Below are 14,114 nucleotides of genomic sequence, written 5' to 3' on the forward strand. Positions count from 1 at the left end.
ATACTCTGCAGTAATGTTGAAACTGAGTTTTTAAGATTTGTTAGATGTTTTGAACGTACTACCTCTGTTTACTGACTGATAAAAAAAACTATCAAACTAACCAAAACTATCAGTATTTTAAACTTTCTGAACCTACTGATTTATTTTTTTATAGGAGTTCATGTTAACGCCAGAGGTGAAGCTTCAACCGTTAACACATAATACGTTTTGAAGTTTTTTGTAAATAAATGTAAAAGTACGGTCCCATGAATTCTTGACCTGATACCGTATACTTGATCTGAGAGCGATAGTGGACGGAAGAAGTGACATGTGCGCCTTCAGAGCGTAGAAATAACGTTCAACGTTCACAACTCTGCGATTTACCTTTGAACCGACATGTATAATTAAATTAATGTTATTCATTCCTATTAACGACCTATGTGATAAAAACTTACCTTCGACGCATCTGCGCGTCCCTTTATTTCAACCATCAGCGGACATCCTTTGATGGGTCTACCCGCCCACAGTACCGAGAGCAAATAACTTCCTGGAGTATCAGCAGTATAAGACGCTTTCCATATTTTTTCACCGGCTACACTCATCATCACAGGCACGGGGATGTTTGAGTCAGCCGCGTACAGCGTAACTTCAGGATTACCTGCGCATTTTGATAGATTCGTCACATTGTTTTTGGATATTGTACGATGTATAATTTACCGGAACTCGCTTTGGAGCCATCGATTGTAAAAATGGCGGGTTCTCCGGAGTTTGCATGCGCCAATCCTTTACCGGTCAGTACGACCTGGTCACTCGAGCCAATAACGCTCCTAGGTGAGTCCGAAAGGGGCGTATTCGCGAACAATATTTCAAAACTGTGTTCACCGGCATTCATACCTTCACCTGCAATATACAATTCTAATGCACAAAGCTTATCTTGTCTTCGTTAGTTTAAAAATAATGTGACGAACGACCAAAAACACTGAAAAAATGTCTCAATACAAATTCCGCTTTTCGAAAAACAACTCGGAATATTCGGAAAACAACTCGGTCTATACAAGCGAAACGCAGTTAAATAGAGTGTGCAGAGTGAATAGTTGTATATAGTTTTAGTTCTTAGTGAGAATAATTGATTATAAGGTCTTAGCGGAGTGACGATTTTAGTGGTTTAAAAAATGTAACAATAACATTGACCTTGTTTTATATCAGTGAAGTAAGAACAATTTTTTTTATACTGAACCTACTACACTTTCATCTTAACATTTGTTTCCATTGATATTTTCGATATATTATAAAACGCGTTACTGAATGGTATATAAAATTTAAATTTCGATTAATGTTAAGCTGAAAATTACAAAATAAACATGTGTCCTAAAATGTATGGCTTTTCATGGGGAACAACCTTCCTCCTCCTTGTTTTAGAACAGAGTGTGTAATAGTATATAATAGTATAATTATTATACAGGAAAACCATTTTTTTGTTACACAACATAAAAAAAGGTAGCGGATGAGGCCTTGCCTCGAAAAAAAATAAATATTGGTTGCAGTTGGTTAAAAAGGAGTAAAAAAAGCAGGTGCGTATCGAATATCATAGTCCCCTATTTTCTCTACATTACTAAAAGCTTATAGACACAAAGTTGTAGGTCAGGTTTAAGGATGAATTTCTACAAAGTTAACAAGGTCGTTTTTTTATTGTTTTATGATGCCTATTATAATTATGTTTTATGGTAAACTTGTGAATTTGTTAGAGAGCAATTTGATATCAAAGAAATTGCCAGTCTAACACTAGTAGTACAAATAAAAAACTAAACTAATACTAATACTAAACGTACCTGTCAGATCAAATCGAATTCGCGGCCCACTTTTGTCTGCAGCAATCTTTTTCCCGCCGATTTTACATTCCAGCGTTCCAGGACCGGCGTTCGAAATATCAAAGGCCAATTTGACGGGCAACTTAATTCGTCCAGCCTCGTCCAAAAATTGATTCCAACCACCGATCACACGAACCGCGTCTGGATCGACAATATTCGGCCTGAACGGAGAGCCCGGAAGCTGAAATATTGCCGTCATCATCTTCATTCTATCTCATAACTTATAAACTAGGGCTCACATCATTTGGACCGATGCTGATTATGATGTCGTACGTTCCAACCCATTTAGGAACGTAGGACACGTGGTACTCCCCTGGTTTTGGGCTCTGAATGTGGGCGTCTACGTTCCCTTCGGCAGCTTCGATTACAATTCTAGGCTGGATAACACTGGTTACTATAAAGGAGGATTTTTCACCGACCCTTCCCATTTCTAGTCCCTTTCCGACAGCTCTTGGTGGCGGTGTAGGACCAACGGGACCCACGCCCAAAGCTAGAGGCGAGCCTTTTACTTGCACGCCACCGTATGCAACGGAAACTTGATATAAACCGGCCGAAGTAGGAGCGAAACTAATTTCTCTTAAGTACTCTTCGAGGGATGTCTGTTCTATTGTTAAAGGTTGACCGATGGGATTGGTTGCTTGGACGTCTAGGTCTGCCAGACCGCAGTCTTTTGTTAAAACTGCAAAAGCGAATTTTTTTAATAGACCCGACTTTAACTTTGAAACGGTAATACATGTCCATATAAAGTTTTTTGTTTTTTTTTTTTTGTTGTTTATGGAAATTAAACGCATCCTGTACAAGAAGATATGGAGCGAAAAGAGAGGAAGGACATTTTACAAATCTGTATGAATTTGTAGGTGGGGAGTAATTTTTTCCGTAGTGTCTTCGCATTATCAAAAAACAAAAACGATTTTCTATAATCTATTAAGTGGAATCATTTTTGCCATTTTTAATATTAATTGCGGTTAAAGACGTAAAAAAAATCCATCATAATCCTGTGACAATGTTAAATTTCACATTAAGTTTATAATATTTTTCTACACTCATTACAATGCCTTTAATTATTGGAATCTTACTTCAGTTCCGCTAGAGAGAGTTAGTGCTATTATTGAATTTCCCGCGTTTTTTAACGATCTTGCACGCAAAACCGGCACAACCCAGTGAGACTGTTATCACCGCAGAGTACGTAATGTTGGTAAAAAGCGCGAAGAAGACTCCTTATGAAGTCGTAGAGATGACTAGTAACTACTAGCTAGTAACTCAAACTTCTTTTAACTTTCATTGGGGCAGTTCAGGCGATATTGTTAAAATAAATGACGCGTTTGTTTTCAAAGTAGAAAAAGATGCTCGTGACACATTGTTCTATAAAACATCTTTTAGTGAAACTTGCAATTTAACAAGTTTATAAAGGTACCTTTTCATTGCTTTATTAATTTTCACTTTGGGTTTTTTAAAGTTACGACTATGTACCTATCTCGCAAATGAACCTGCTGTATTATATTTTTATATATATTTTTATAATAAAATGATGGTAAAGCTTTGATCTACTGTTCTATTGAGACTTTTTTGATCAAAATTTGCACTTTATTCGTGAAATTTATGTGTGCAAAAAATCAATATTTAAAAACGTTCAAAAAACAACACACGAAAAATATATTTTGTTTTAAAAAGAGAAAAATACAAATCAATATGTAATTATAAAGACATATCACTATAAATTTTGTAATAAGTAAGAGAGTTGATATGATTTATCTCAATATTTCAGTTTTCAGTTCCCTAAATCACTGATTTTCTCGGCACTATTATTTTGTGGATGTGCCCACCAATGAGCGACATATGTTTTCCGTTGCGAGGATATATTGTCAGCCTACCTCTAAAAATGACCTTTTCTCCAACGTTTCCTTGACAAGTGGGAATGTCGACGATCCTTACATTATCGGGATCATACGCTTGACAAATAAAGGGACTTTCCTCCAACGGCACGGCCTGATGCAAAACTTCAATTTTGTGCGGGCCTATGTCTTTGGCCGTGAATTCTGCTTGAAGTTTGCCCGTTTTCGTCTGATAGCACCTAACCGGTACTGCTGATCCGTTAGGTCCGCTAACCACCACGTCGAATTCTCTAGCAGACCGTCCCAGAGTGACCATGTGAAAAGCAGTCACTTTTCCAACCCTAGCCTGATACAAACCCAATCCACCTGCCCATGGCAAACTGCCGACATTTTTAACGGGTATTTCGATTATTTCCGGTCTCGGTACCCCGTTGTAAAATAGTTTGATTTTGTGAGGAGCCGCTAATTCTGGATGGAAAACCAACTCCGACATGTTAGGATTCAGCAGATTTTGCCTGATGGTGTGCGGTACTTCAATCGAGGCAACCCGTATCGTAGCCGTCAATTTTCCGGGTCCTGCTTTATTTAAGTTAACAGCCAGGACGGCCGGCCGATGACACGCCGCCTCTGGAATGTCCAGTACGTCGATTTGCGATGTGTCGAACACGCGTATCGTGCGAGAGGATACAAGTCTACAAAAGAATTTCGTGTTGTATTTGTTTTTGAGCTGCTACTTTTTGTTTTGTTTCCAGGGGCCAATAGTTTAATTTGTACACTAGTGTAACAAATATTTATTTTGTTGCGAGTTATAAAATACTTGCTTTTTTTCACTGTGTGAAAGGATATATTTAAATAGAAATGCCTCTTCCTAAAAGAGCCTTTCTATTTTTTATCAAACAGATCCGTGTTACCGTTTCAGAATAAAACACCGTGGAAAATTTTGTGTTTCTATGAAAACATAACAAACATAATATTTCTAAAAACAGGAAAAAAAGTTGTTTTATATGGGAGAACCTGTACATTTTTGAATAAATGAAAAGAACTTAAAATGACACGAGTGTTTTTCGTTGATTTTGGACAGGGGTTCCTGAGAAAATGTGACCTAGTAAAATAGTACCACACCTGTTATAGAGGGGAAGGGACCATTCTTTTCAGCCAAGGCCGTATTTAAGATGTTATTCGAAGAGAACTATGCCTTGCGGACTGTTGTATTTTCAGCGTAGGGAAATTTTTTTTGATTAAACTATTACATTAATTCATATTAGTGTGCTTTTTATAAATCTTCCTAAAAGAGTCTCTACTTGAGGCAGCTCGATTTCAAGTTGAATTTGCCGATATGATCACATTGCAAAAGCTTAAACTGATTTCCAATTAAGGGTTTAACATAATGACTCTATAGTATTTTCCTAGGAAAGCAATGCAAAATCTTATGTAGATAATTGATTTGATATTGATTTATAATGGATATTTTGGATGGGGTTGGTGAAATCGGAGTGTGCTGTATGTATGCTGTTACCATATACATTTTATTACAATTTATTTCATACCAAATACTAACATGATTCAATTTTGTTAGTCACTTGTGATGTCCAGCGACGAAGAAGTTGAGATTGTGGTCCATGACGTAATAATCGTTGATGATAGACATCATCAACGATTATGGATCAAAGACTCGGAGAAATTTGCCGGTTGCTGCCAAAATTGTATTTTTAAATGTGTTTCTGTTTCTGAAATGGACATCTGGAGAAAGTGGAGCCATAAAATTGACGTCCGAGATGACTAAAACACCTTACGTGACATAGTTGTGAATGGTGTCCAAGAAAGAAAAACGCGGAAAGATCGTGAGATCCCAAAAAGTCTACATGCCGGAATAGTGAGCCTGATATATGATGCGCATCAGAAGAATATTGTTTTAACAATTTTCAAACTTTACATGAAGAGTTGCGTAGTGTTTTGATCATTGATTGTTGCCAAGAGACTTTGCGTGCGTTCATACGAAGAATTGGTTTGATTACAAAACTATCAAGTTTTGTAATCAAACAAGTTTTGATGTAATCAAGAAGAATTTCGGAATGGAGGATAAGAGATTTGAGGAAAATCCCAGAAATTTGTACAAAAAACGTCCCCACCAGATATTTAGATGAGACCTGGTTTGATAGCCACGATACCGTCAAGAAAGGATGATAACAGCAGAAAATGTCCGTTGGATGTGGCAATTAGATGCGGGCTCCGAAGCTGGTTGGAACTTTACGAAAATTCCCGTTGCTTTACAGATAAAACGACAAGTTGACAACTACCAGTAGCCACTTGTTATCTAAACTATGTATTTCAAATAGGGTTCGAGCAAAATATCAAGTGTGATATATTTTTGAAAAGGTAATTTTAAGGTACTTTCCGTTATTCAAAAATATAAAGAGTGAAAAAATCTGAGTTAATGTTGAAAATTTTTATACATGCAATATTACGTAAAAAGTTGCTTTGGAAATGTTTTCGTAGAAGAAAAAGAAATATTTCCATAGCAAAAAACGCATTTTTTTCAATGCAAGTTTGTCAAAAGCACCCTCTATAACTCGATAATAGATTGCATTTTTTATGAAAAATAAGGTCTAAAAATGAGCATCAGTTATCGTCCACCTGGTTTGTAAAAAGTTTTCCTTTAAAAGTGTCCAATTTGGACGTCCTGCAAGCACTACAGAGGGACATATCAAACACTTATGTCGATTCGGCATAGATTTTCATCGCAAAATCTTCCACAGTTTTATGCAATCTTGCAAATTTCAAACAATACATTTTTCATTCACTGGTTATTAGAATAGCCTTTCATAGAACTGTCGCCATGGTTTCAAGTTAGCGATGGCGATAGAGGATAGCCAATTTGGGATAAAGTAAACACTTACTCCGATTCTTTGTACATGTTGACTTTATAATTTCCCGTTTGGGTTAAAGCAAATTCGGCTTTGTAATTGCTAACCACATATTTAACGTTTAGATTTGCAGGATCCTTAATTTCCAGTCGATAATTTATAGTTGGCAGGTCGACGGAGTATAAAGCGCCGATTTGAATGTATTGTGTTGCCTCGTTCTAAAAAAATCTTCATTTAATTACTGCGACCCAAGAAAACAGAGAGTACTACAAGATAATGTCACTACAAGATTCAATTGTCAAAACACTTCGTTGTTATCCTGAAATGCAAATATGTGAATTTTGAAATTTAGAAAAATAAATTTATATAAAATATAATCCAAAAAACAAATATTTTTTTACATTTTATTTATAGGCAGAGAAAAAGTATGTTTCGGCACCTATATAACGATTCTTTTCATTTTTTGGGACCGTTGAAATAAATAAGTTAAAACTGTTGGCAACATTATAATGAGATCATCTAATTTACAGCCAAACATTGGTGGTGAAGAGGAACCATGAAGTCTTCTGAATATCTATGGCATCATTTGATGAAACGGTTAATATTTGTGAGGTAAAATAAATCGGATTGACACTGTTAAAAGAGGAAAATAGGAACAACTATATTCCACGTGAAAGTCCATAGCACTAAGATCTGTTCAAAGATACTTATAGAGAAATAATTTATATTGAAAGCATCATGCCGTGGAGCACTGCAGACAGCTAAATCGTTTCGATGCAAGAGTGTAAGAAATCGCCAAGAGACCTTAACATTGTTGTTGAGGCGACCTTCAAGTATTGGAAGAGAAACGTTAGCAAAAGGATCACAGACCTACCCTTCAAAAATTATATGACTCTAGAGAGCTGAATGTGATGAGAGATGGATATACATAGGAGACATATTAGACAGTGAGTCATACTTGAACTTACCACAGTACAGTGGAAGGGACTACCTATTACGGAAATATCGTTAAACGTAATATTGACGAAATGTTCTTCCGCAGTCAAGGGTACAAAAGTGACGTTGTATAACCCTCTCGCGCATGCTACCACTTCCGCTTTAATCGTGGCTTGTTGAGTCGAAACGACCAATTCAAGCGTCCCTTCTCCGGCTTGGGCCGCGTCGACACTAAAAGTTACCGCCTTTCCAATTTCGGCGGGGCCGAATTCCTTGACGTTGAGGTCTCCGACATTCCGATTAACGTCGTTTTTACGGCCCGAAGGTCCGGTCACTATCACTTTGTTTACGTCGTATACGTTGCAGCTGAAGGGTGATCCGATAACGTGTTGGTCATTAATCAAAATTGCCACCGAATGTCTGCCGACCATTTCCGGGACGAAGACGGCGGTGTGAACATCACCGGTAGCTGATAATTTTACCGGCAAAATTTTGCCTGTGGGTGCAGTCACCACAACCTGCAGCTGCCCAGCTAGGAAAATATGGTTCATATTTTAAAATATATCAAGCAAGATTTTGTTCTATAACATTTTTCGATACTTGTACACTATATACTGTGACCCTGCTAGTTAAACACCAGAACAAAACTAATTTTAATTTAAATAGGCAATTTAAAAAACTGATTAATTTGGGCCATGAAAAATGTGTACCATGTGAAGTTTAAAAAGTTCACACACGCTGCGACCTTAAAAGTCCATGTAACAGTTTTTAATTGTTGAACTTCTGTCAAAACTTAAGAAAGGGTTCAGTGTCGTGATCCTGATATTTGAAAACTTAAACAACTTAACAACTTAAAAAATATAATTTATACTATAGTTATAATATAGCTACTGCACATTTTTTTGATGACTGAAATTAATCTAAAGTTGACTTTTTTTGTGTCTTCCCATTTTTGTACATGCAAGAATATATTAAAAGAGATATATTATATTTCACAGGACAAATTAATACCAAATAATAAATAAACTGTTAGTTGTTGGGTACATTTTTGCAAAACAACACGAATACATTCACTGACACGAAAACATCCGATTGCTCCCAAACCCGTGTGGCAATATCCCGGAAATGTCCGAAGTGGCTCGGATCCGTGGGAAACGAAACTGACATGATAAAATGACACTTTCAGCAAGCTAGATTGGTATATTATTGGTTATTTTACAGAGATTACATGTTGTTTTGCGAAACTGTGCAATGTGCAAAACGTTTGGTATAACTTTTTAAGTCACTCGTTTATTGAACTTGTGACTCAAGGGCCGTTTATCACACTTATTACTTAATACACTATTTATGTATAGTGTGATTTTGGCAACACTCATTATTTTACTAGATAGACACAAATTTGAATTTTTGAGTTGAACAGCAGTTTGACATATTTCGATTTAGGTCACTTTCAATTAGTAGGCACTGTCCAGTTTGACATGCAATGACATCATTATATTGAGTTATTGAATATTTCCCTAATTCTCTCTCCAAATTCATCAGCATTTTAGGTTTATGTTTGGCCACTTTCATTCTTAAGTCCCAGTCTGAATGTCTCAAAAATGTTCGAGCATAATATCGAGCACCAAAAGCACCAAACTTTCAACAATAAATAAAATTGACTACGACTCCCAATAATTAACTCCAAACTAATATTAACATTAACTAACTAATGTCAAAAATTATTAACGGTGAAGTTTGTTCTATTGTGAACATCAAATCGCGAAACTTAGTGAAATTTCTTAAAAATAATTGTAAAATTAACGTAGAATCGACCTAGATTTACCTGTGACTCCTTCAATTTTCACTTCCGCCGGAGCGTCAACAGACGCCAACTGCACTCCTGAACCCGATACGGGTACCCTAGGTTGAATGTTTCCCGGATTCACCTTGCAACTGAACGGAGATCCAGGTACGGGCTGTCCATTAAACCTAACGCGAAATTTCACTTGTGCATACTCCGATAAATTGGTTAAGGCTCTCGCTGCCCGTTGATAAGCTATTATCTTGATTCGGGTTTAAAGGCCGTCGTCGATTGGAATTACTTCCTAACGTTTCGCTAGCACGAGTGGCGAGCTTCTTCAGAGGTCCTTCCATCTCCGATGTTCAGTCTACGTCCAACATCGGAGATGGAAGGACCTCTGAAGAAGCTCGCCACTCGTGCTAGCGAAACGTTAGGAAGTAATTCCAATCGACGACGGCCTTTAAACCCGAATCAAGATAATACCCTGTGCATACTCCGTTATTCTCCCAAATATATTTTACCTGACACTCAATGTATGGGTGGCTGCCTCAGTAGGTTTAAAGTTGACTTTAAATCTGGCGTTCCCTTCGCTTTGGACAAAATTGGGCACGTTTCTCCCCCCTACTGCGACTATGATTTCCAAATTGCCGGCACCCGCTTGCGAGGCATTTATGCTGAACGAAACCGGTTTACCAACTACTCCATCAGTGATGTCGGTGACGGTCACTCTACTGGCGTCGTAAGCTTTCACGAGGAAAGGACTGCCTTCTATGTGACCACCTGGTAAACGCACTTCGACACTGTGATCACCCACGTCGATCGGAGTGAAGCATACTTCGAATTTTCCAATAGCATCAAGTTGCGGATTGATCTAGAATACAATACAAATTTAGTGTTGAATAGAACATGCGTACATTTTCATGGTGCGTTTTCGACATCTATACCGTTTCGAAAAAATTAAAAAATTTCTTCAATTGTGGACAATTTAATTCGTTTTCATTTTAGCAAGTTCCTCAATTTTTTTTATAGAAAATTGCCATCCAAATCGTTTTTATAAAAAAATTGATTTGGTCTCTCCATTAGAACTTTCATGGATGATATACAGAACAAGTTTAGCAGTTACATTTCCAATACTTATTTTGCTGATTATTAAGGCGTTTTGTGGAGGAACGTGTTCCTACGAGAGATGTCAAGTTTCTGTGTTTATTTTGTTTAACGGTAGACTTGAGAAGTGGGTCTCTGGTAGGTACCTTTCCGTCATATCTGGTTCACAGCTTTATTGTCACCGAATATTGTATCATGATGTAACAGTGAAACTGGATTGTTAATTTTGTACTTTATTCTTTCGCATCTTAGGAAATATGAGAAGAGAGAAGATATTTTTTGTCATGGTTCGACTAGTTTTGCCTTTTGCATATTGAAAAATTTTAATGATTACTAGAAGGTTGTCTCTACATCTGGTAAGAGCGAAAGTGATTTGGTCTCCAAAAAATTTCAAAATTTTCAAGAACTGTGATAAAATTGGAGCCAAAACAATAAATCTGATTATCAGGTAGAATTAAAAATAAAAACCAACACAATTGCACACGGTTTTGGTTCGTTCCGTTTACGGTTATGGACAAAGTACATATAAGCATTCAAACTCACTTGTGTAGCCAGTAACCTTCGTGAAGGACCCAGAACCTCAACGATGGGCGCTCTTGGACTTTCGACAACGAAAGTGCAAGGTTTTCCAACGGACACCTTGTCCAATACTTCTGGACCTATGATTCTCGCGGCGGGTGCGACATTGCACTTAAACGGACTACCGGGAACGTCTTGACCATTAAATCTCAAATCCACTGAATAAATAGTCGCTTCTCTGGGAGTGAAAGAAATAGCATAAGTGTGCGGACCTTGCGCTTGAGCAGTCGTAGGTACCAGTCCCCCGTTGACCGTGACTTCTAGGTTTCCTGGACCGGCTTGACTTGTTTCGACTAAGAACGTTACAGGTTTACCAACTACACCGTTTGGTGCTTCCTTGACATTGATTGCTTTAACGTCGTAAACTTTTGCTGCGTATGGGCTACCAGCAGTTGGCACACCACATACTAATACACTGATGCGATGCTCGCCCACAACTCTGGGTACGAATTCCGCTTGAAACTGATCGTTGCCGAGAGAGTGTACTTGGGTTGGTACTGCCTGCCCTGCCGGTCCTGAAATGTTCTTTCTATCAAAACTACGAGGGTCGCTCCCTAATGATAATTGCTTGAAAATTCGACTGTAGTTTGGGTTAGCGTAAATATCAAGTACTGAAATTTGCATTGAATTGAACTCTAACATATACTGATTAATAGCGTATAAATATTTATATCTCGATTCGGGAAAGTACTCATCACATAACAAAATTTCATTTATTTAAATTTTAAGGATTATCTAAAATCACAAGTAATAGAGGTTTTACTGAAAATTTCACACTGAATTAATTTTACCTTCAACATTGACTTCAATATCTTCCAATCTTCCAGGATGGTTTATCAAAACGGTTGTAGGTCGATTTACCGGCCCTGGACCAGGCAAAGTGACGCTAGGTCCGGTTCCACTTCCTCCCACATTTACGATTAACGGACACCCTTCTACCTATTTTTTTGTTAAAGTTATAAATAAATCAATTAATCCACAACAAACAGAAAACTACACTATACTTATTATTTCAATAACCGTGAGGGCTCTATACAAGGTGTTGTTTTATATTATGCACCTTACCTAAAGAGTTAATTATAAGACAAAAAACAATTAAATATAAAAAAAAGTTTGCTTTTCTTCTGTATTATCACTTTCTTCCGTATGACTCTCACAAACACAAGTAAACACTCATATGTGACTTTGTCTATTTAATAAGAATTTTTTCCCTGATTTCAAACATATATACCATCATATTTGATATTTAGTTGTTCTACTAAAAATTGATTTCAAAACTGCACCGAAAAGTCTAAGGTGACTTTATTATCATACTTATAATAATTATTATGATTCAACTCGACACACGCAAAGAAAAGAGAGAGAAAAGAGTATTATTATTTATTTATTTATTTTTGAGTGATTTCTTTGTTTTGTTAGTACCAAAAGATAATGGAGATAAAACCCTATTTCTTATTAAAGGAACTCTCTACACAAAAGCACTCGATATTTAATATAATTGACTTTTAAATTTCAATGTTGTAATTTTCGTGTTTCGTATAAACCTGGCAAAATTGGGCATTTATTGTGGCCAAAACAAAATCCGGTTTTCAAAAAACAATTAAAAACGCGTATATTAAATATTTTTTATTCATTTTTCATTAATTCATATTTTAGTATATTTCATGCATAACACAATAAGCTAAATTTGTTATAGTAAAGCATATTGCTCGAAGCTCTCATTTTGATGTTAATTTCTGCGACACGGAAGCTGTAAATGCGCTCCAAATAGCAGAAAATGAATCTGTGTTTTATTTAGTGTCCCATTTTAATTTTAGCGCTGAAAAAACTGAAAATCTTTTGTGGTTCATCTTATAATTTCGGGGCAGAAATCTATTGGAGGTTAACAAAACCCATTAAAAGAAGTAAATGATTCAGATAGCAGACCTGTGGTAAAGGTTTATATTGAAAGGAAAATATTAAGTGGATACGAATGATCGGCATTCTTAAGATATAGGTTGGCAGTCATTCATAGCCTACTGAATTCTAGGAGAACAAGTGATCGCAACGTTCATGAGAATCAATCATCGTCTTCAAAAGTCTCCAAATCTTTTCAGCGTTAAAAGCGAGGATTTATGAAGTTCACCATTAAACATTAAACAAGTTAGTATGATTTTACCTGATTTATTTGACTTTCCGGAAAATAATATTTACAATCGGGTCCATTTGCTTATTAACTGAAACATTCTAAAAATGTTTTATGTAGGGCAAATATCCAAACAAATATATTAAAACGGTATTTTTATTTTTATTATTGTTGGTTCTTTCAGCACAATGAAAGGTGTAACCAGATTTTGCTTCCTCTCAATGGTAGGGAGGTGTACTATTAACCAATTGATCAACTTAAAAAATATAGAGCGTGAATTAAATTAAATTAAATTTTACAATAAATTACTTACAAGGTCACGCTCATCAATAGACGCTTCAGAGGCAACAACAAGAGTTTTTAAGTGTACCCCAAAATGGATTGGAACATTTAATTGAAACATTAATAACAATTTGCAAAATAAATTTACCAAATTTTGCAAAATCGTGGTATAAGTGAAATACGCTCACACGACTTTAGGAAAATTCAACGGTTGCAAAATTAATATGTAGATTAAAAAAATCTTATTTTGGAATTTTGTGTATAAAGTATTAATTGGCAAACTTATATTGACTGATCCTAATAGCAATGCAATTTCATGCCGAAGTACACAGGGTAGATAGCTATTATATTTGTAACCAATAAACATAAAACTCCAGAAATGCCCCTGCTGTTTCTTGTTTGACCAACCAATAAGGAAGGCAACATAAGCTGGTGGAAAACATTTTAGTTGGATGTTTTAAACAATGTCTTCATGTGGTTGGTGTAACATCAGTTTTAAGTATAAATAAGTCAGAGTATTCTTGGTATTCCAACGAAGTGCGAAAAACCCTTCCCAATGTTGTATCGCTTGTGCAATATTTTGTTTTCTAACAGTAAAGATAATTTCTTAGTGTACTTAGTGGCACTTTCTTTAAGTAGCATATTTCAGCATATGAGGTGTGTTCAAAAAATAAAGTAACTTTCTTAAGTTTGATCAAAAAGTATTTTCTCATTCATCAAAATTAATGTTGTCCCTCGCAAAATAATCCCTCAGATATACCA

At 36.2% G+C, this 14,114-nt stretch overlaps 1 protein-coding gene across 1 annotated transcript in view; it reads right to left on the bottom strand.

Moving 5' to 3' along the window:
* Positions 1-14,114, bottom strand: part of LOC132696303 (filamin-C) — a 30,448-nt gene that overhangs the window by 4,665 nt on the left and 11,669 nt on the right. The window contains exons 6-16 of the mRNA XM_060661054.1: positions 11,737-11,884; positions 10,910-11,460; positions 9,784-10,133; positions 9,305-9,450; positions 7,512-8,011; positions 6,577-6,761; positions 3,719-4,371; positions 2,087-2,526; positions 1,809-2,028; positions 697-879; positions 435-637 (exon numbers count right to left, since the gene is read on the bottom strand). Of these exons, the coding sequence (XP_060517037.1) occupies positions 435-637; positions 697-879; positions 1,809-2,028; positions 2,087-2,526; positions 3,719-4,371; positions 6,577-6,761; positions 7,512-8,011; positions 9,305-9,450; positions 9,784-10,133; positions 10,910-11,460; positions 11,737-11,884 (3,579 nt within the window). The remainder of the gene's footprint in view (positions 1-434; positions 638-696; positions 880-1,808; positions 2,029-2,086; positions 2,527-3,718; positions 4,372-6,576; positions 6,762-7,511; positions 8,012-9,304; positions 9,451-9,783; positions 10,134-10,909; positions 11,461-11,736; positions 11,885-14,114) is intronic.

Source organism: Cylas formicarius, unplaced genomic scaffold (genome assembly GCF_029955315.1).
Source record: "Cylas formicarius isolate icCylForm1 unplaced genomic scaffold, icCylForm1.1 PGA_scaffold_1__22_contigs__length_36826433, whole genome shotgun sequence".
Classification (NCBI taxonomy): Eukaryota; Metazoa; Arthropoda; class Insecta; order Coleoptera; family Brentidae; genus Cylas; species Cylas formicarius.